Genomic DNA, 23,947 nt, shown 5'->3' on the forward strand with positions numbered 1-23,947 from the left:
TAATTACACTAGACAAATTGTTGGCAGAAATAGAGATGAAGAGTGGTGTCTCCACCCAAACAATATGGATTCGTAAGGGAGAGGCCCACTGTCGACGCCCTGAGACATGTCCTCCACTGGGATGGAGATAGGGCCGGTGGTTCCTGGCGTCGAAGGAGGATACCACTTACGGTCCTCTAAGACGTCAGAACGCTTTTGGAAGTCTTTCTTGGCCAACGATCAACGAGGTGCTTTCTGAGAGGAATGTTAGCGGCTACCTGAGAGGCATTGTGAATGACTATCTGCAGAGGAGGAGGGCTAGTAAACGAACCGAGGATGGAGATATCGAAATAGACATATTCAGAGGGGTTCTGCAGTGTCGGTTGTAGGGCCACTCCTGTGGAATCTAGCATTTGACCGTGAGCTAAGACTAAAATTTGAGGGCGACGTCGAATTAGTAGCTTATTCTGATAATCTGGCCCTCTTTGTCGCAGGTAAAACAGAACACGATGTTGAGGAATTGGCTGCCGCGGCGATCTACAAAATATAGGGTTAGATGGAGGATAGAGGCTTGTGTCTGGTGCCTAAGAAGACAACTGAAATCACTTTCACTGGAAGAAGGCGAATCAGAGATATCAGAGTCCGCAAAGGTGATAACAATACCTCCGTGACCAGGTGTGTAAAATACCTGGACGTGTGCAATAGAAGGTTTAATGTACATTTAAAAAAGTCAGTAATCGAGCGGTAGTTACGATGAACAGGCTAGATAGGTTAATGAGTAATCATAGAGGGGCGTGCTCATCAAGAAGAAGGCTTATACTATCGGTTCCAACACTCATCATATATTATGCGGCGCCAGCGTGGGCAGAGGCCTTTGAAATAAAGAGGAAAGAGGCCAGGGTCTCGGCGTTACAACGAAGAGCCGCTGTAAGTATAGTATCATCTTATAAAACAGTTTCAAGAAATGCAGTAGAGCTTATATCAGGCATGCCGCCTATCAAACTCCGGACACAAAGCTGCAGAGGATTTATAATTTAATACCCAGGAACAAGGCTAGAAGACTTTTATTTACTGATTGGCAAACCTCGTGGGAGGCCTTAAAAACAGGCAGTTGGACAAGGAGAATTATACCCGATATTGGAGTATGGGTGCGGAAGGGATTTGGCGAGGAGGGCTTCACTCTTCCAGCTGTTGACGGAACACGGAGAGTTCGACACCTACCTATATCGAAAACAATTACTTGAATGAATCTGTGCAGTGTTATGAATTATTTTAGTTAGTTCGCTCTATACTTGACTATCTGCCTTAGCATACAGGTACTCACGTACAATTGAATATAATCTACCAAAATATGTCACTGAAGTTTTGTGGTTTTATATTCGTTTTTTTCTTTTCAGAAGATAGAATTATTTATTATTTTTATTCTTATACGATAATCAAGTATTTTTAGAAAGTCTAGATATCCAGATAGTTTATTTTATTACTGTATATATATATATATATATATATATATATAAAATCTCTCTCCTTTTTTTTCACATTCTTTCTTTCCCCTTTTTCTCCTCACTATACTTCATGCTGTAAGTGTTTAGCCCACAATTTTCTTTTACTCAAGATCGCACACATACAGTTACCTAACGAGACACTCACACGTTCTTAAAATAATTAATAAACAAACATAATGTTACAAAGTAAATGATAAATCACATTATCATAATACAGTAACGCTTTCAAATCGCAATAATATTTTTAGTGTTTGATTGTATACATAAGTGTTTAACTTAGAAATGTAAGTATTAATAACGGATGTAACAGATATCTTATCGTTTTTTAACAAGGTTAATATTATTTCTTCATCAGTACGTTTTGGATAGTGATTCAGTGATTTGTTATTCGTTTTAAAAAAACAATATTTCTCTATCGATGAGTTTTTATATTATTAGCGATAAAATAAACTTGAATTTTAGTGAACGTGTACAGTATTCAAGCAATCTGTACTCAATTATTTTTAACGCCTTCCAAATTAATATTTTATTTTTACTAGCATATTTATTTTTTTTAAGATAATGTATTTTTCACTGTTATTTCATATAATTATTACTTTCATGTATTAACTCTTATCTTTCTTATTTATTTATTTTTCTTATTTTGTGAATCAAAATAACAAACGAATAAAAAACGTACTTTTCTTATAGCTTATTCTTGATCTTCCAAGCCAATGCTGAGAATTTCCGGTTTTATCATATAAAATGTACCCCATCAACCCAATCTTGATATGATCTTGATAATGTACCGATTTAAATAAAATATTTATTTATAATTTAAAACATCACGATCCTGGATTATGCCAAAATCGCGTTTGGCATTATATGATTGCTGTTCTTTATAATTTACTTCAAGTTAAACATATACTTAAAATTATTTCCAATTAATGAAATATAATTTTTATTTTTTTATAAAAATTATTCTCTCTTACAATATGAATTTATTTTTAAATAGAACAAATATTTTTCACAGAATTATTTACGAGATTAAGATAATTTTTTTAAAAATTGATCATTTTCTGATAATAATTCTAAAATAAATGCTTCCCTTAAAAATAATGTTATATTTCAATTTTTTTATATAAATCTGAAGTTGGATATATTATATAATAATTCACACACACACACACATATATATATATATATATATATATATATATATATATATATATTCATATATATATATATATGAATTATTGTATAAATATATTAACATGTAAGGTGTACAAAAAAGAATATCAGAATTTTAAATCTATTTAATTATCTCAATTTTGACTTACACAAATAAAATGAAAGAGTAACCCTTACACTTTTTCCCTACAATTGTTCAATGGGAACACCTTTTGTCATGCGGCACACATCCAACCAACAGGAAAGTTTGTCCCATACTTCAAACTTTTCGGAAGTAATGGAAGTGACAGCTGCTTCAATCCTGTTCCTGAAGTTGGATAGATCAGTAGGTAGCGGAGACATATTCACAAGACCCTTTGTATAACCCTGAAAGAAAAAATTTGCTTGAGGGTAAGATCGGGTGACCTTGGAGGCCAACTAAAACAAGCTCTGCCATTGGGTCCATGCCAATCAATAAAATGGTCGGGGAAAATGTCATTCAACAGGTCTTATACATAGTTATGCCAGTGAGGGAGCTCACTACCTTATTATCAAATAGAATTATCTGGTGCATCTTGCAATTACTGAAAGAGCCTTGTATATACCATATTCAAATAAGCAACTCCTGTTGCATTTGTTTCAGTAAAAAAGAAACTTCTGTTGGGTTATCCAACAAAAAACATTTAATTTGGGGGAGTTCATGAAGATTTTCTCATATGTAAGCGTTTTCTTATTACATTCTACATTGCCATAACCGACATCACTAATTTGCAGCCGACCTTCCTTACAGATTTTTTAGGACTAAAAAAGGAAAGACTCTCTGACACCTTTAACATTCTCTTCAGACATCAATGGTCGTTTCGTACTCTTCCTTTAACACAGACATTTTTACAAATTGGTTATGCCATAATCAGAGGGGGCAGTTATTGTTACTTGGAGGATCACAATTAAACTTTATACTTTCAGCTGTAACTATAGGTTTACAGTTAGAAAATTGCAAAACATAGAAGGCTTTCTTCTGTTCAAGGATCACCATCTTTGCTAGTGGCGCTGTCAAGCGGAAAAGTGGGGAATCAGTATATGGTCATGGGCTTAATTAAAACTGTCCCTTTTGCCCTTTGATTCTAGCCTTAAATCAACATTTTTAACCTCATCTATAGAGGTATAACAAAACTCTGGTATTATTTTTTATATTCGTTAAAAAATAATTAATTTTGTATATTACATCAACAAAGCATTTTAATTAAAGGTACAATTTGTAAACAAATCTACTGTTAGTAAACAAAAGTAAAACTTTCTAGAAAAAGATTAAAATATCAAATTCTGAGCTATTACATTGATTTTGAATAGAATAAAATTTTAAAAGGCAGTTTTCTACAAGAACAACATTTTTTTTATTTAAAAAAATGGTAAATTTTAAATATGACAACATGCAGGAAAGAATAACTGTTAGATAAAGAAAATATTATTTAGGATAGGTAGGAAAAGGATAGCATAATAGAAATTCAGCTCATGCTAGAATGATACAGATGTTGTATCATTCCTATCATCTTCATAAGGTTATTCGCCCTGAGGCAGGTCTGTTGCACCATGTTCATTTTCATTTTCTTCTGTTTCCAAAATATTGAGTTTTTGATTTTTCCCATATCCTTTTCAATTATCTATAATTTTTAATCATTTCCTGCTTCTCTTCTTTGTATCTTCTACCAGTCCTTTTAGAATTGTTTCAATCAGTTTTTGTACTCTCATGTTATGTCTCAGTCAAATCAGCTTTCCTATCCCAAATTGTTTTGATTAAGCTTCTATTCTCATTCATTCTCCTCATCATTTCTTCATTTTTGATTTTTTTCCCACATTTAATAATCTCTAAACTTCTTCACCCCTAATTTTCAGTTGCCTCCAGCCTTTCTTTTTTGATTTTCCATAGTGCATATGCTTTATGCTCGTATAGAAGTACTCCAACATAGCACTTTATTCACATGTCTTCAAGGCTATCTCCATTTTATAACATGATAACTATAGTATTTCTTATTGTTGAATACTTCCTTAGTCGTTATTTTAGTTTTTACTTTTATAATCTTCAGTTAACAACATATCTAAGTTTTTCTTGTTCAATTATTGCTTCTTTTGCACAAAAATTCAATATTTTATTTTCTCCTAACCTCATAACTTTAATTTTCTTAACATTCAGTTTCATTGTATATACTGTCATATGTCTTATGTCTTCTATTTATGAAATTAGTTGAATATTCTGTGCTTCATCTCATAAAAATATTGTATAATTTACAAACCTTACTCATTTATTTCTCCTTCAACCTTTCCAATCAATTCATCTCCTGCTACAGAATTTTTTTATAATTCTTTCTATATAAATATCATCTTTTTAAAACTACTTTGAGAAACTACATTTGTCAATACAAATTCATTATGATCAAGATAAAATTAGAAAAGTCAGGAATGGCCAGTTTGTTGTTACATTAGATTTGCATCTTCCAAAACGTGCCCAAACCATTTTTCATTAGTCATGAATTTCCTTATCACAAATTTTCTCAAATAAATCACTTCTTCAGTCGGTTTGTTTTCATTAACTTAGATTCATGACTGATAACATGCAACTCATTAATGTTCTATCAACCTTTTCTGAATGACTTACACCATTCACACTCTGGTCTGAGGGAGAGATTCATTACAGACTGAATTTTACATCTTCTACTGGAATGAACAATTTGTGAAAATGTAATAATTCATTTCACAACTGACTGTGTATCATTTTACCCAGAAGTGATTGATTATATTTGATAAAGATAACAGAAAGAGAAGCCAACACAACTAATAACAAATTCAGATACGCAAATGTTTATTTCATATGTCATATGTCCCTTATACTTATTATAAGAGCAAAGCATAAACATTTTTTTCTATTTGAAACTCCATCACAACAGTCACCAACAAAATAAAATTATATTAATGTTAATTTACATCACATAATCTGTTTGTTGGTAAATAACACTACCTACATTCATATTAATTTACCTATATTTTGGGGAACAGCATTACATAATGTAAATCAACATGATCCGTTTTGCAATATATGAGTAGTTATTTTTTACATTATAAGCATTTTTACATAACGTATTCAATTAAGCTAGAAATTCAGTTTTTCAAATCAATTATAACAAAAATTAATAAAAATAAAATAAATAGAATTTTTGAATACAATCTTTTAAAATCATTTTTGTATCGACTTAAGCAATTTATTTTAATCATATTTGGCATCTACGAGAGTAAGTCAATTATTATCCACAATCTAGTTATAAATTGTATTGCAATACAAATAGGAAACTTACATGTAAATTGTTTTTCAACATAGTCCCCTTGCATTTCAACGCACTTGGTCCATCGTTGCACTAGCTTCCTGATGCCCTCATAATAGAAGGTTTTCGGTTGAGCTGCGAGCCAGGAATGCACCGCTTCTTTCACTGTTTCGTCCGAGGTAAATCGACGGCCTCTTAATACCTCTTTGAATAGACCAAGCAAGTGGTAGTCAGAAGGGACAAGATCAGGTCTATACGGAGGATGAGCCAGTACTTCAAAGTTGAGTTTCTGGAGCGTTTCAGCAGTGTGGGCATCAGTATGTGGACGGGCATTGTCGTGCAACAACACAACACCTTTCGACAGCAGTCCTCGGCATTCAAATTGCAGGCTTCAGCTCTGCAGTAAGCATCTCACTGTAACGCGCACTGTTTATTGTCGTGCCCCTTTCCTTATAATGTTCCAGTACTGAGCCTTGTGGGTCACAAAACACCGTAAGCATCAGTTTTCCTGCGGACGGTTGGGTCTTGAAATTTTTTTGCAGGACGAATTTGAATGTTTCCATTCCATACTCTGCCGTCTACTCTCCGGCTCATAATGATGGATCCATGTTTCGTCACCAGTGATGATTCTGTCTAAGAAGATAAGATCGTTACATAGCGATCCAAATGTTTTTGGCAGCTGTCCAAACGCGTTTGTTTATGCGACAGTTGTTTTGGGACCCATCTTGCACAGACTTTATGAAACCCAAGTCTGTTGTGGATGATTTCGTAGATAGAACCGTGACTAATTTGCAGACGATGTGCCACTTCGTCAATAGTTACTCGTTTGTCAAAGAAAACCATGTCACGTGCACGCTCAATGTTTTCCTCATTTGTGGCGGTAAACGGTCGTCCGGCTCCTTCGTCGTGCGTAACACTTGTGCGATCGATTTTGAATTTTTCAATCCGTTGCGGCAACACACTGTTCCCGTACTCTACCGGAAGTCTTCGATGAATTTCGGCCCCTGATACACCTTCCGACCATAAAAAACCGGATCACTGAACGTTGCTCTTCTTTGGTGCAAGCAGAAAGCGGAGCAGCCATGGTTAACGGCAGAGCAGAGATAATGGAACTTACCTAGCAGCATCAAACCTGCACAGACATAACAACAATTAAACCACGCATGCGTCATCTAGCAACATAAACAAAAATATAACTAAATTGCGGATAATAATTGACTTACACTCGTACGTAGGTGGGACATAACTAAGCATTTTAAGCGCCTTCAACAGTCTCTTAACAGAATGATAAATCTTTAAAAAGAAATATAATTAGTAAAACTTTAAATAGTTAAATATACTTGACTAATATTAAATTTATCCATTTAAAATATGTCACATGTATTACAAAGGTAATTGTACCTACTTAGACTAGATGCATGGGCATAGTATGTTTGTAATTTTTACAAACCTACTGAACTATTAAGGTAATCTTAAACCTACTTAAAATAACATCAACCTTTTAAAAAATACAAAATAAAAACGGCCTACGGGGAACACTGCTTATCAAGAGCACAAGTTTTCCGCTGGCACAAATCATTTTTGGAAGGCCGAGAACACATTGAAGATCAACCTCGCTCAGGGAGACCTTCAACTTCAAAATCTGATGAAAACGTTGAATGTGTGAGGGTTCTTGTGAGATCAGGCCGTCGCTTAACAATAAGGATGATGAGTGAACAGTTACATTTAAACACTTTCACCGTACATCAAATTTTGACAGACGATTTGGACATGCGAAATTGGTGCCGAAGAACCTCACAACGGAACAGAAGGACAATCGAAGAAACGTGTGTGGATTGACAATGATCAAGAATTCTTCAATCGTGTGATCACAGTTGATGAATCGTGGATATTTGAGTACGATCATGAAACAAAGCGGCAAAGCGAAGAGTGGCACACTCCGTCATATCCTCGACCGAAAAAATGTCGAATGAGCAAATCAAAGATCAAAACCATGCTGATTTGCTTTTTTTACAGTAGGGGTATCGTTGTTACTTTTTCTTTTTACCGAAATTGAAACATGTCTTAAAAGGAAGTCATTTTGGATCTCTGGAGAATATTCAAAAGACGGTGACCGACCAGTTAAAATCCCTACCATATGAAGCCTTTCAGCGCTGCTACCAGGAGTGGGAACAACGACACATATATATTTCATTTACACACTTCACTTATACACATATATATCATCCTCAATCATCCTCTGAAGTAATACCTGATGGTAATTCCCAGAGGCTAAACAAGAAAAAGGAAGGAAGGTTTATCTTAAAAAAAAACACAATGGAATTATGTCTACCTATATCTTGACAGAACACTAACAAAAAACAATGTTTCTTTTATAATAAATTCTTCACATATGGGTACAAAATAGAGAAAAAAATGGTAATTTTTATTATGACAATAAAACTAAAACAATGTAAAAACCAAATAAAATATTAATTTTGAATTTCAAATTAATATAATCATTGACAAGATTATAATACATAAATTCAAGCAATTTCAAAGCAACAGTTTAAAATAATTCATATATTAAATAATTCTGATTTAAGCAGAAGCATAATTTATATATGTGACAAGGATAAAAATGTTCATAAGCCTAAGGACATAACAATATCCAGGGGCTATAAATGTTAAACAGCTTCCCTGCCTGACTGAAGCAGCCAGACAATACATTTTTCTTAAATAAATTGAAGCAAAATTCATTGGATTTTTTTAAATTATTAAATAATTTTGAAGATTTCAATACAAATGTTGATATTTATTTTAAGAGTTTGTTTTAGTGAATGATTTATATAATTTATTTGATGTACCTTAGATATTCTTGTGGAATATTTAGGCTGAAAAACAATGAAAAGCATATTTTTATTTACTAACATGTACTGCAAAAGTGTTTTTTATGAAAATTTGTCAAATACAAAATTTTCATTAAATTAAACATGTCACTGTTTAATATGTTTAATTCACTGGAGATAGGTTTGTTCATTGCAGATTTCATATTTCCCTTAGTGATGCAAAAGAGTTCAGTTGTAGACTTAAGGGTTTCTCTTCATCCAGTAATGTGATAAATTAAAATTGATAGTACCTAAACATTGTAAACACATCTTTCATATTAATAGTTTCATACTTAACCTTGATGTCCATTATCTCTTATTGAGAGAATCATAATACTTGTATTTTGACCTTCAATTTATTCCAAAACAACTGTTAGTTAAATAAACATTTGTTTGAATAAGTGTGAAGAATTCTTTTTTTTATTTGAACTTTATATTTTACTTTTTAAATTCAACAAATCACAAATGAAATTGAATAAAGTATTAATTTTTGTTTTAAGTATTATGTATTAGTTGTGTTGTGTTGTATGCACATGCATGTGTGTATATGAATTGAATAATTTAGGCATTATTTTGTATATGGACTAGTTAAAAAAAAGTATTGCAGGATAAAAGGAATAATTTTGATGACATAAAATTAACATTTTTGGTAATAATTTGATATAATATATTAGATCACACTTTCCTACTTCAGAAATAATCAGCAATCCATTAGGACTGATTCCTAAGCATAGTGAGCTTTGTAAGTTTTGTAAAAAGATATTTTTACAAAATGAAATCAAATGGAGGTTAAGTTTTTCTTTTGATGAATAGAGAGAGTTTCCAATAGTTCCATCCCTTTCTTTCAGTAAATTTTTACCATATCAATGACACCACTTCTATGAAGAAAAGATGTTTAAAGAAATTCCTAAAACCACTACCCTGGTAATTTATGATAGTATAAGAATTTCAACAACAAAAATCCCAGAAGACCATTAAAGTAAATTTTTTTTGACAAATTTTACCATTTTTTATTTTACTTATATATATATATATATATATAATCCTACATCATAAAATGTAGAAATGTTATTTTATTAATCTGTTAAAAATATGACAGAAATACATAAAGAATGGTAACTGGTGTAGTAAAATTACTTTTATTTTGAAAAAACTTCTCAATCTTTAGTAATTTTTAAAGTAATGCAATACACATTAATAGATATATCAACTAAAAGCTAAGTCTACTGAATATTACAAGAATATATTTGAACAGCCATTCTCATGACATCATATATTTAAATTTAAACATGTAAACACCAATAGAATACAAAAAAAAACTACAGAGAAACTCTTACGTTGGTTGTTCAGTTGATAGAACAACCTGGTATGATGAGAGCATATATCATGCAGCAAACCCTGCATGAAGATCAGGGTTTGAATTCTGGCTTGGGTAGAGCACTGCCACCAATTTTTATTAGTGGCATATTATCATTATTTAAGAACAAATATAGTTAAAAGAATATATGCATCTGAAGAACACATCTTTCTGTCTTCTTCTTCCTCTTCACTTTAGGCCTTATGACTTGTTGTAAACTTTAATCTTATAAAATTAATTATTAATCATAGCAAAAACTAGTAATTCCATTACTGATGGTAAATTTAGTTATTAGTACTGCCCTAACCAGTTTTTTTACGTCGACCCACACAATGAAAATCTTTGGTTGATCTTAGAATGGAATCTTTGGTAGACAATCATAAATCATTCTATCAATATAACTTTTCAACTTAGATGATCTTCATCTAGTCTCTAGTAAAATTTTAGTTTCTTCTTGTAAAATCTAAAATAGATCACAATAAACTCAATTCAGTATGGTTGTAGTAAGCCCCTGTCATTGGATATAAGAAACCATGTCCCATCTCCATACAAACTTGCCACAATGATCATTATTTTTTATAACTTAAGTATCTCATCCATTATTGTTCCACAGTACTCTACATGTGATATTACTCAACCAATTAAATTTTTAAATTTAATATTTACACTTTCAAAAGGGAATTAAATGTCTTTTGTAAATTTTAACTTTATTCCCATCAAGAATATGTACAAACGTTTTACTGTCACACCTATAAATCAGTGATTTGTCACCTGTAATTACCCTATTTAACAAATCTGCGTCAGCTTTGACCTGAGCTTTGTACCAAGAACTGATTAAGTCGGTGTCGGTTCTGCTGGTTTGTCAACAATTTGGAATGAATTTTGCAGACACTCGAAGCATGTTCAAATCTTCAGTTAAAAATGACTGAACCATGTAGAATTATAAATTCAGTTTATCATCATCTTTGTAGTTGCAAATGAACACTCAGAGTGCACTAAATCGCCAACTTTCACAATGGTTTCGAACCAGGGTCATCATTATCTGATTTGTGGCCATCTTTGAAACCAGATAAAACCAATTGATCAGCTCAAAAATGTATCCTCGAAAGCTGTTTTTAAGAGTTCATAAGCATTTAAAGCTGATTTCCTGGTTTTTAAACAAGATTTGACACAAACTCGTTTTTTTCATACATTTTACAAAATCAATAATCCGCCGAGAACCAAAAACATGTCTTCAACCAGCAGGTTGCCACTCTATACTGAACAAAGATATCACAGTGATCTTTTCTGGATGTCTCAAGGACAAATCAAGATTCCCCTACCACACCTATGTGCAAACCTACCCCCTCCTATTGAGCAGTTGCAGCTCCTGTCTTAAAAATGTTTAATTACATCGTGTATATCTGATTCAGTATATTTATCCATTTTCATTAATATCATTTTCTTCTTAATTCATCAAGAACAATGATTTCAGCGCTAAATTAAGTGTCTGTAATTGTTAACAGAAACCGCTTGCTTTCTTAATTTGCTTAAAAATTTCATATATGTAAATATATTATAAATAAAGCATCAGTCCATTTTTACCTAAATTTTATAATTAAAAATATATTCATGGAAAAATTAAAATTTTTCATAAACAGACAGAGAAAGCACTAGTGTTGATTAATTGCTACTTTTGCTAGTTGAATAAAACAGATTATCCATCATATGATGCCAATTAAAATAGTCAATCAGTTTTATTCTATTTTAATTTGATTAAATGCTACTAAATAGAAATTTGATTCATTCTTTTTTGATTTTCAGGAACACAATTTTTAGCAATGGAGATTTCTTGGTTAATTACTGCTGTTTTAGCCATTATAATTGTTTTCTTTATGTATTGGATGAAAGAGAGAAACATTAATTATTTGAAGAAACAGGGAATACGAACTATTTTAGATGGAGATATAACTTTAAAATTCATTTTAGATTTATTTATATTTCGTACGCCTATGTCTGACTTTTTTGGAGATATATACAAAAACCTCAAAGGAGAAAAATTTGGTGGATATTTCCAATTTTTTACACCCACTATAATAGTAAAAGATCCTGAAATAATTAATCAAGTTCTCATTAAAGATTTTACACATTTTGAAGACCGTGGACCACCTCAAGAAAAAATGCTCGATTTATTTAGTTTAAGTATTGGTACTCTTTGTGGTGATGAATGGAGAGCAGCTAGGCATAAATTAACACCAACATTTACTTCTGGTAAATTAAAAATGATGTTTGAACCGATAAAAGAATGTTGTAATGAAGGAGTATTATTTTTGAAAGATAAAATAGGACAAGATGTGGATGCTAGAAGTTTAATGGGAAAATTCATTGTAAAAATAATAGCTAATGTTTCTTTTGGTATAAGCATAGATACTTTTAACGAAAAAGAGGCGATGCAAAATGAATTTGTAAAAGCCACATCAAATTTTTTTAAGCCATCTATAGGTCTCTTACTAAAGTTTATGGCTTTAAATTCATGTCCAAAGATTAGAAAAATAATAAAATTTAAACTAGTGGATGATGATATAAATAACTTTTTTCAAAAAATTACGAAGGACATCATAAAAGTTCGAGAAGAAAGTAACACTAGAAGAAATGATTTTCTTCAAATAATGCTAGATGAGAAGAAAAGAGAGCAAGGATTATTAAAAAATGATAACAAGCCTACTTCTTGTAATGAGTATGAAAAAGAAGACCAAGAACTTTTAGATCAGCTTAAGAATACTCCAACTTCAAGTAGCAATTGGTCTACATCTGGTAAGCATGAACAAAATTGCATAATAATAGTTAATAAAATCAAAAAGATTTATTAATCTTACTTCAATTATATATTAAAAAACTAAATCACTGTAAAACAAAATTTTCCTCTGTTATACATATTTATAAGTCTCAGTATTCATTTAAGGTTCAGACATGAAATCAAGTAATGATTTCTTCTCTTGAGTATTAAAAAATATTTTTTCAGCTTTTGGGATATTTCACAAGCTTGATGCAAAGGAGTTTCCATTAATTTGTTTTTGTTTTCATTAATTTGATAAGTCATTTTGATGTAAAATGAAAAAAAAATTTAAAGATGTTTTTATAGTGGTTATTCCATTAACCAGTTGTCTGAAATATCAATGTTTGTTAAATAATACTAACAAGAAAAAAATGAGTAATCCATTGGCATCTAATAAAAAATTATGTAATCATAAAACCTTTTGATGAAATAATCCAAATATCTGTTGTAAATATATATCTTATCCATTAATATTATAACATCCTCTTTTCCCATAATCAAGTGAAATTAAATCATTGTATAGATCACACACTTACGAATATTTTATTCAACTGCTGCTCTACCTCTCAACCCCAACTAACTTCCCTTTTCAGGTCTTCTATATCAGTCCTTCTTTTTGGTCTTCATTCTATTATGATTATGTAACAAATTCTCTTTAGAACTTATTTGATTTGAATTCTTTTTATGATAGATTGAACAAAATTCCTAAAATCATAGCTCTTTAATTATTTCATTCTTGCAATTTGTTCTTATCATCTATACTGTACATTAATTGCCTGTAGTTTGTTGTCTTGTTTTCTTGATGTCACTACAACTCTGAGCAACTTAATAACAACAAATAATGAGTATTATTTGTTTATATTTTAGTAGTATTGTCTTATCACTTATTTTTATTGTCTACATCATTATTTTTAACTGCATTTATACATATTTCTTCTATGTAATCATTCCATTTGATATTTTACACTTGCTGTTAATTCATTCTACTTATTTCTCTACCTTAGGTTTAAAAATATCTGAAGTATCCCTTCTCACTACCTCTTCTTTCATTGAATCTCTTTTGCCAGTCATTTTTTCTTTATCATTTCAAGACATTTAATGAATACAAAAAATTAAAACCCAAAATTGAGCCTGGATCAAATTTACTTAAAGCAGCACAAGTAAAATTGTTTATATTACACAAACTGAGTGTTTTTAAAAGTTACTGAAAAATTTTGATAGTTTTTTAAAAGTTATGTTTTTTTCAGAAATGTTTACTGAAGAATTTATAGCTGCACAGACATTTTTATTTATATCTGGTGGAAGTGAAACAACAGCAGCTACAATGAGTTTTGTTTTGTTTGAACTAGCTATGAATCAGGATATTCAAAAACAAGCAAAAAAAGAAATTAAAAGTATTCTCTCATCACAAGAGTTTAATTACCAAGCTGTCAAAAAAATGGTATACTTAGAACAAATTATCTATGGTATGTATTTTAACCTAGTACAAAAAATAGGTTACATTTTGAATGTACATATAATATTTACATTTCCATTAATTATATTAATACATATATTTAAGTTTACATTCTAGTTAACATTAAGATACCTGCATTTAAATAAAATAATTAAAAAGAAAAATCTGCTGAATAAAAGATTTAACTTCAAGTTTTCAAGTTGACTACTTTGTTTTTCACACTCTCAGCACAGATTTGGATGTTATTTTTAGTATATAAGAAGAATTCATATTAACTGTAAGAATCAAAAGGAAGGGTTGTTGAAATATATGAAGCGAATAATGTTAAATATCTTTACAGTTAGATTCATACAGTAAAATTAAATTATATTCTACCCTGTTCACAGTATGGAATTGTTTTTCAGAATTTTCAAATGGTAAACGTTGATTAACAACTTAGTCTAAAGACCTTTTCAAAAGGATTATCTCCATATAAAATTTGTATTTTTATTTGTAACTACATCCAAATGGTTAGTGAACTTGTAGCTGTTATTTTGAAGTTCAATTATTATCAAATAAAAATAGTTTTTAATTTTCTAATTCTTACTATATATAATGTAAAAAATAATTTTTGAGAAATATATACAGGGTTCATCTAGGTAGAAAGAGTGAAAAGTAAACTAAAATAATTTTTTAAAAACCCTGTTCCAGTTGTTTTCATTTCACCCATTTCTGATAAACCATCTTACTGGAAGTAAAGGTTGTGCTAATTGTTGTTGTAACTATGTTATCTTGGTAGGAGACTAATACATTTTAGCATTTTCTTTTTAAGTTAGAGCTTATCAATTTTATTTTGTATTTTAGGTAACAAGCTTGATTTACAATATTTAATAGTATAAACAGTGATAAACTTATTTCATTTTCATAGTCTGTTGATTCACAAAAGGTTATGGTATAATATAGCATCTTCTTGGATGTATTTGTAAGAATGGTAACTTATCTTTATAAAATATATACATATATATATATATATATATATATATATAAATTCTTAATAGTAATAGTTAATTATAGGATTGCCAAAGATATTGGTAGAGTCCTAAATTTGTGATAGCTTTATTTTTACCATGTGCAGATTTAATTTCATTATTCAAAATTATTTATAATGTTTAAATAGAAATTTAAGATTAATCAGTGTCAATAACACATCATTTTATTATTTCAGAAACTTTACGTTTACATACAGTAGCTCCAATGTTGGGTCGATACTGTACAAAGGACTACAAAATGCCAGGCACTAATGTAATTATAGAAAAAGGTAGCATGGTGATGATTCCAGCTGGCTGCCTTCAAAAGGACCCTCAGTATTTTCCTGATCCTTTGAAGTTTAACCCTGACCGTTTTGAAGATATGGAGGCAATTCCAAAAGGTGTTTTCTTTCCATTTGGATCTGGACCAAGGATTTGTATTGGTGATTAACTTAATAAATAATCACTTTTAATATAAATATTTAATTAGAATAAAATATACATTAATAGTTAACAATTAATCCTAATAAGCAGCTATTGAAATGATAATATGGGGTTGGTACTGGGATTATTGACTAGGGTAGTATGTTCCTCAAGAAGAGCATATCGGTAACTGGATATACAGCCACACACAATCTTAGCATCTCAAAATTCAGATGATTTTGGGTAAAAGGAATAGTATAAAATAACTTTGTTTTTATAAATGAGATAAAGATATTTAAATAGGTTTGCATTATCTCTTAAGTACTATCTCTTAATACTATCATTATTGTGTTTTCATTCTACAAAATTTATTTAATGAAAGAAGACATCTTTGTGATAAAATCATCTTTAAACAAGAAAAAATTTTCATTTACTTTTAAAGAAAAACACAGTTTTGTGGTACAAAACTGTGTTTTGAAAAACACAGTTTTCTATTTTATGCAATGTCTGTGACATTGCATAAAATAGAATAGAAATAGAATAAATAGATTTAACCTATTTATTGTCCATAAAACATGTCATTAACATAAGTTAAAATGTAGTTTTTTAGGTCTTTTCGATAATAGTGAGCCTTTTTCATTACCTAATAAATTTTTATTAAAATAGATTTATTAAAGCTAATTAAAAATCAACATTTAATGACTGATTAACCTTAAATATACTTTTTAAAGAGACGTTTTTAATTGTTTATTCAAAGCTTAATGTAATGGGTGAAATGAATAAAACATAGCAACCTCATAGAATCTAGGGTGTAATAGCTTTAAGTCAAATCAAAGTGAATAAACAAACACTACATCTAGGTAATTTATCTACCTTGACAGGAGAGGTACTCGGAAAAACTGAAGATACAACTACAGGTAAAAATATATTGCAACAATGACTATCTTTCATGTTGCAACTAGTTCATCATTCCTTCTGCCTCCTGCTTCGCACTGCCCCTCCCTCCATGTCAAACTTAGCTCAGTGTGCAGCCTTATTTCATAAGAGAAAGATTCTTTTATTGTTCTAGAACACTCATTTTATTTTAATATGTCATCTAGTGAAGATGAAGGGGATGATAAGAACACTGCAGACAAATACTTTTTTCAAATTACTTACATGACATCCAGTAATGTTTGAAAAGTCAAGATTGCCAAAAGTTATTAATGAAAAAAAGTCGGCATGGGAAGATGTAGTATGTAGCATATATTTCAAAGATACCGACTGGAATTGAAACCTTTGCACCCAAATGAAGAAAATGCTACAAAACATGATAAACTAAAAAAAAAAAAAAAACTGATAAAACAACAATGGGAAACAAAAAGACCAAACTTAAAGAATGGAAAAAATACTTTTATTAATATTAGGTAAAATAGAAAATACAAAGTGTTTTCACCAAAAGTGTTTTTATTTCTGTGTGGCAGCAATCTAATGCACCAACAAAAATTTGTAAATGATAGTGCATTTGCCACAGCAACTTTATATTATTCATCTCTTGTGCTGACTATTAAACTGAATCCAGTTATGAGCTTTTACAAGAATATGATGCATAACGATGTTAATACTTTTACACAGTGCTGATCAGTCTATTATAAAATCTTCTGCCACTCCACTCTGAAATTCAAGATTAGCAGAGCAACATAAAAATATTTCCATGTGATATTTTTGGGTTAGTACTTTCCTCAGGTTTCATCACTTTTTGTTAAGAATTCTGAAGCTAGAAAATCAATACTTTCAGTCTCAAAGCGCATCAATTCCTTACATCTACTCATAACTCCTCTTTCTCTATCTCTCACATGCATGAATCTTGCCATGTTGAAGTCAACTGACTGACGTTACTGAGAAAGTGGAATGTGCCTTATCTCAGACTCTGAAATAATGAAGTTGTAATTACATTTAAGTAGTTGTACTTTCACTTTGTTCACATCAAAAGTGAAGTTATAATTACCTTTTTGGAAAAATGAAGTTGTAACTATAAGGGGCAGTTGTAACTTACTTTTATTCACACAAAAGGAAGTTACAACTTAGAAATACATAGTGGTAACATCAACTCTTTTTTGTTTGCTTTACCAAATATGTTAACAAATTGTCTCATTTTCACAGTTCAAGAAGGATGTTGAGAGACTAACAAAAGAAAAAATTTCTTACAAATACAATTTATTTCCTTAAAGACATATGAACAAAATAAATAACAATTATAATAACAATAATAATAAAATAATAACAGTACATATATATAACATACAAAATAATAATTCAAATAAAAAGACAAGATTTATTTAATAGTTAAATTAGAAAAAGTAAAATACAGTCCAATTTACTAAACACATTATAATAACTGCTAGAAACTAATATTGCATTAACAAGATAGCAATAGAAAGTCTAAAGTTCATACAATTCAATTTTTGCAATTGTTATTACTTTTATTGTTTATAAAAGAACTATCCTGCACTTTATGAATGAATATAATACTGTCACTTTCACTATGGTTTACCAATACCTCACCGAAAAATTTCTTGTCTTTACTCACTGTCCACCCTGGTATACTCATGATATACTCTTCACTGATAGTTGCCACATGCTTACTGTTATCACAAATGCTCCTAAAATAGCTTTGCAGAACTGCTGACTCGCTCCGCTGGTCCTTGGCCATATTTATATCCTCTGGCCTTGCACAACCAGTACCTGACTAGTCTCTTTAATTGTTGAAGCATAATAATTTTCATTGTCCGCGCCTTTATGATTTTTCCATAAATTCTTTTCCTGGTCTGGTTATTCTTCTGATCGAACAAGGGGTTTTGGAGTTGTCATTGTCTGTTTACAAAGAACAAATTGTTAAATGTACCCATTATTCTAAAAATAGAATCCCTTTTAGTTCCTTCTAGATTCTTCTTTTAATTATTTTCTCTTTATTTCTTCTTAAATGGAAGAGATCTGTTACCTTGGTCTGTTATACTGGTTCTGGTTACAATATCCTTATCAATATAACTGTTCTAAACCAAGTTCATTAGCATTAAATTTTATTGATCAGTGCCACCACTTTTTTTTCATAATTCATTAATAAAATATATTAAACTGAAATATAGCAGACATACATTTTTTTACATGACTGTAATGGTAGTGCTGATTAATCGTATTAGCTGAATCTCCAAGTATTTCTCATCATAGTTTAGAAAGCATAAACTCACAGAAGTGGTAATATTATTACTGCTAGTAACTAGTGAAGACGGTACAATGTACTGCAAAAGGACATCAGAGGTAGTCAGCATACGAGTAATTCATCCCATTCTGCTAGTCAAATGAGTTTTCTAAACATTGACGAGTAATAATTTCCTCCTGTAACTTTTAGTTGAAGATCATTTGTTCTATTTATTTGAATTTTTGTTCTTTGCTAGTTATCAATGTTGAATATTATTCATCCATGTATCAAGTGTTAAAAGTTACGAATGAAGTAAATGAATTTTAATTATTAATACTGCTAACTTACAAAATAAAAATTTTTGAATTTAATCTTTTTAAAACTATTTTTAAATGCATTTTTTTTTTTAATGTTTTTAACGAAACATAATGAAATTTAGATTATGCTATTTAAGATAACATCTATTTATTTCATTTTTCTTTTTATTTATCTTTAATAATCATTTTTCTTCTAAATAATATAATTTCCAATATTGAAATGATTCTTATTTCTGCTTAAAATTATAATACAGTGTTTATCTGTCCCTTTTTTGTTCTTTTTTTATTTTTGTTTTTTTTAAATAAAAATCACATTTTTTTTACTTCATACTCAATTGATGTTACTGTAATTGATTTTCTCAGAATTAAATTCTTTACACATTTGATTGCAAAATTGTATAGTTTATTGAAATTTAATGAAGTTACATGTCAAACCAAAAAAATATTTTGTTCTGCATCACCAATTGTATTGTTTTACAATTATTTTCTCAAAAATTACTAGATATAGTTTTGGGACCTTTTTATATTAAACTTTTCCATGTTAAAAACCACATAAATTATGAAATTTATCTCTTAATTCAAGAATTTCAGTGTGGCTTCATATTTACTATTGAAGCAGAAATCAGGACAAAATTTTTCACAAGATTATTACTTAAAAGAAGCGTTTACGAACCTATGTTTATAGGGACTTGTTTTTTTATTTTCATTTTTAGGAAATGTAGTGAAATTCTTTTTGTTTTTTCCTAATACACCCAATCACAAAAAAAGTGTACACAAAAAATATGGAGTTTTTAAACCTATTTAATAGCTCTTAATTTTCCTGTAGCTTTTTCTTGATCTTCCGGGCAAAGGAAAGGAGGATTTCCAGTTTGTCTCATCAAAAATATACCACATCAACCCAATCTGGACATGATCTTGATTATGTCCCAATTTAAATAAAATATGTATTTATAATTTAAAAGTTTATGGTCCTGTGTAATCCCAAACTCATGTTTCACATTAAATAGTTGATATTCTTTATAGTGTATTTCAAAGTTAAACATATATCTTAAAATTATTTCCAGTCATTCAGTTATAATTTTTAACTTATATAAAAATTATTCTCTCTTAAGTATGCATTTATTTTTTGAATAGAACATATATTTTCCATAGAATTTTATATATATATATATAAAATTTATATAAAATTTATATATATATATATATATATATATATATATATATATATATATATATATATTTTATATATATATAAAGGTTGTACAAAAAATAAATCATAAGGTTGAACACAAACGGATCAAAAATAAAATGAAAGAGTAGCCCTTACTTTTTTCCTTACAAGTGTTCTATGTGACCTTTTGTCATGCAACACACATGCAATCAATAGGAGAGTTCATCTCATATTTTAACCAGGATGTCTGGAAGCGACAGCTGCTACAATCCTGTTCCTCAAATTGGGTAGATCAGTATGTAGCGGAAACATATATACAAGACCCTTTGTATAACCCCAAAAAAAAAACCACATGAGGGTAAGATCTTGTGACCTTAGAAGCCAACTCAAACAAGCTTTGTCATTGGCTCCATGCCAGTCAATAAAATGGTTGGGAAAACTTCATTCAACCGATCCCCTACAGAGTTATCCCAGTGAGGAGGCACACTATCGTGTTGTCAAATAAAATTCTCTGATCCATCTGGCAGTCTAAAGAAAGTCATGTATAAAGCAAATAAGTAACTCCTGTTACATTTGCTTAAGTGAAAAAGAATGCTCGTAAACTTGCCTTCAATGTATCACACAGAAAACAATTAATTTTTGGGAGTTCCTTTCATACTGTAAGAGTATATTTCTGATAGGGACATTATGTTCGTTAACTTTTCCAAGATGAAATGTTAGCTCATCACTAAACACAACAGGATCAAGAAATTTGTCAATCTGATACTGCAGCATTTCTATCAGGAAGTCGACACGCACAAAATTACACTTCAAAGCTACAAATGGTATATCTCATCCAAGAAATATAACAAATTAAATTCCAGGTATGTTTTTTGTACACCCCCGGTACATACCCACACTCACAATTACTTCTTTTTTTTTTTAATTTAAAAATAAATATTTTCAACATCTGTGAATGTGGTATTACGACAGACCTGTTAAATAGATTTATTGCAATATATAAGCAAATTTACAAGTATTATTTAATCTTATTTTTTCAATTTTGTTATAGCCATGCGATTAGCAATGCTGAAAATGAAGATCATAGTGGCAACATTGTTATTAAATTACACAATAACATTGAGTGAGAAGACCAAATTACCTTTGAAAATGATGAAGAATTCCGTCTTTAATCATGTTGAAGGTGGTATGTGGATAAAATTTGAAAAAGATAATGATTAAGTTAGTTTATTTTTGTAAAGATATGCATTTAAAAAAAATACAGTTCTTATTATATGTAATTTAGTACAATTGTAAGGGGTAATAAAATATAATTACAAAAAAAGTCAAGATAATTAAAAAGTATTTATTTAATATTCAGTTAATACAAAATTCCAGTTTCTATATTCACCATCCTTTTTTTATATTTCATTTAGCAAAACATGAAATCATTCTATGTGATTTTGATATGAATAGAATTTTTCAACAAGATTCCACAACATTGTCGAAAGTAATAATGAATGAGGTTTATAAATCTTTGAGTTTTATGTTCAGACATAATTTGTAATTTAACAAAACCAGTTTTACCATAGTATCATGCCACAGAGAAAAACTTTTAACCTTCCTATTTTATAATCTGATAATAAAAAAAGTCAAATTTCAGATGAATTTTCATGGAATTATTATTTGTGACGACTAATGAACGATAATTATTTACGATAAATTTAAGAAGCAGCATTTCTCAAAATTCTGATCGTATTGGGATGAGGTTGAATAAGTGTATTTTATTGTACAGGTACTGATTTTATTTATGTATTATCTTTATATTGTTGCACCAATATTATTACATAAAGTATTTTTTTGAATATAAATAAATATAAACTATAAACACTTATTATTTGTATTTGTAATTTTATACTTTGTAATGCAGAAATTTTTTTCAGTTTCCTTGATCTTTCCATACAAGCATAAATATTTTTTTGAAATTTCTTTTTTCCATAATGGTTTTTAACAATTAAATTTAAAAAATAAACATTAGAGATATATACTGAAAAAATTAATCTTTCTGTGGAAAAAACAATAACATATGATTTTTTTCACTTAACTGCTTGTAATTCCAGGTCTTTTAAGTTACTAAATTATCTTTTGTATAGCAGTACTAGGATATCATCCCATATTAATGATAGGTATGTTTATGAACACTAAATTTGTAATTGCTTGTTTTTGATGTTGCTATTTTTGAATTTATACATATGCAGTTATACCAGTGTAATCTCTATGTTTATGAAAAAAGTAATATAATTAATGTTATTACATCAAATGCAATTATATTAACTTATATTTTACTTGTGGATTTTTGACAGAAAATGTCTGGTAGGTTCTAACAGTTTATGTTTTTACAATAGAACTCTGGTTAACTGCAGTGTTTCTAATTCATATAAAAATATCTATCAGTTTACTAGTTATTCAAAAATATATTTAGTTAGATAGTACATATATATTAGCAATTTGCCAGCTACTGATCAATACAAATTTATTAGAAAAGTGCCACAAATGATGTACTCAAAAAGAGTTTAAGTAGATATGATAAAATCTAAAATCTATGCAATAAAATCATAGTGCAACTAGAATAATCAAGTTTAAGCAATAAATTAATATACATTTTGGAATAAATCTGTTTTGTGCATCTCAGCAAAAGGAGATAAGTTACCTGACTAAATTACTCATTGATCGGTAGACATCAATTACAGAAGAATTTTGATCGGTAGACAGAAGAATTTTGAAAAAAACAAAATTTAACTAAATCTCTGTATACAAATAAAGTATCGTTTTCTGTTAACTTACATTCAAGTGTGTAAAAAAATGTTACTTTTCTCATTAATAACTTTATTTTAACTTTCTGCTTTATTTTAAAGTGTGTAAAATAATGTTACTTTTCTCATTAATAACTTTATTTTAACTTTCTGCTTTATTTTAAAGTTTGTAAATCTGAAAAAAGTATATAGTTACTGCTAGTTAATGAAAATCCAAACTCCAAAAAACAACAAGATTAAGGTTAAGGTTTTGGCGAGAATTTGCAGTCAATTGAAAACATAAAAATCTGAAAATCAAAATTCAACAATTTATTTATTTATATTTCTTCAAAAAGACATTGTCCAAATCAAAAAAGTACAGATATGCATGAAAGGCGAAATAATAATTGTTTTATATATTTTTCCTACTTCATTTTCTCGAACACAAAAATATACACCGTTAAATATTTTCTTTCTATATATTAAATATTCATAAATATTAGATATTTTAATATTTATAAATATTAAATATTTTATTCCTCTACTAATATTGTAACTAAATGATAGAACATTTTTAATATAAAACAAATATGAAATCATTGAGAAATAATTGAAGATAAACAATTTTTTATATACTT

The 23,947-nt window shown here is 29.4% G+C and overlaps 1 protein-coding gene across 3 annotated transcripts in view; it reads left to right on the forward strand.

Moving 5' to 3' along the window:
* LOC142319073 (putative cytochrome P450 6a21) overlaps nt 1–21,879 on the forward strand; it is a 28,973-nt gene extending 7,094 nt beyond the window's left edge. For all 3 annotated transcript variants that reach the window (XM_075355938.1, XM_075355937.1, XM_075355939.1), the window contains 4 exons: nt 11,975–12,964; nt 14,234–14,452; nt 15,647–15,892; nt 21,590–21,879. In XM_075355938.1, the coding sequence (XP_075212053.1) occupies nt 11,992–12,964; nt 14,234–14,452; nt 15,647–15,892; nt 21,590–21,759 (1,608 nt within the window). In that variant the 5' untranslated portion in view covers nt 11,975–11,991 and the 3' untranslated portion in view covers nt 21,760–21,879. The remainder of the gene's footprint in view (nt 1–11,974; nt 12,965–14,233; nt 14,453–15,646; nt 15,893–21,589) is intronic.
* The last annotated feature ends 2,068 nt before the right edge of the window (nt 21,880–23,947 follow it).

Source organism: Lycorma delicatula, chromosome 2, assembly GCF_047948215.1.
Source record: "Lycorma delicatula isolate Av1 chromosome 2, ASM4794821v1, whole genome shotgun sequence".
NCBI classification, from domain to species: Eukaryota; Metazoa; Arthropoda; class Insecta; order Hemiptera; family Fulgoridae; genus Lycorma; species Lycorma delicatula.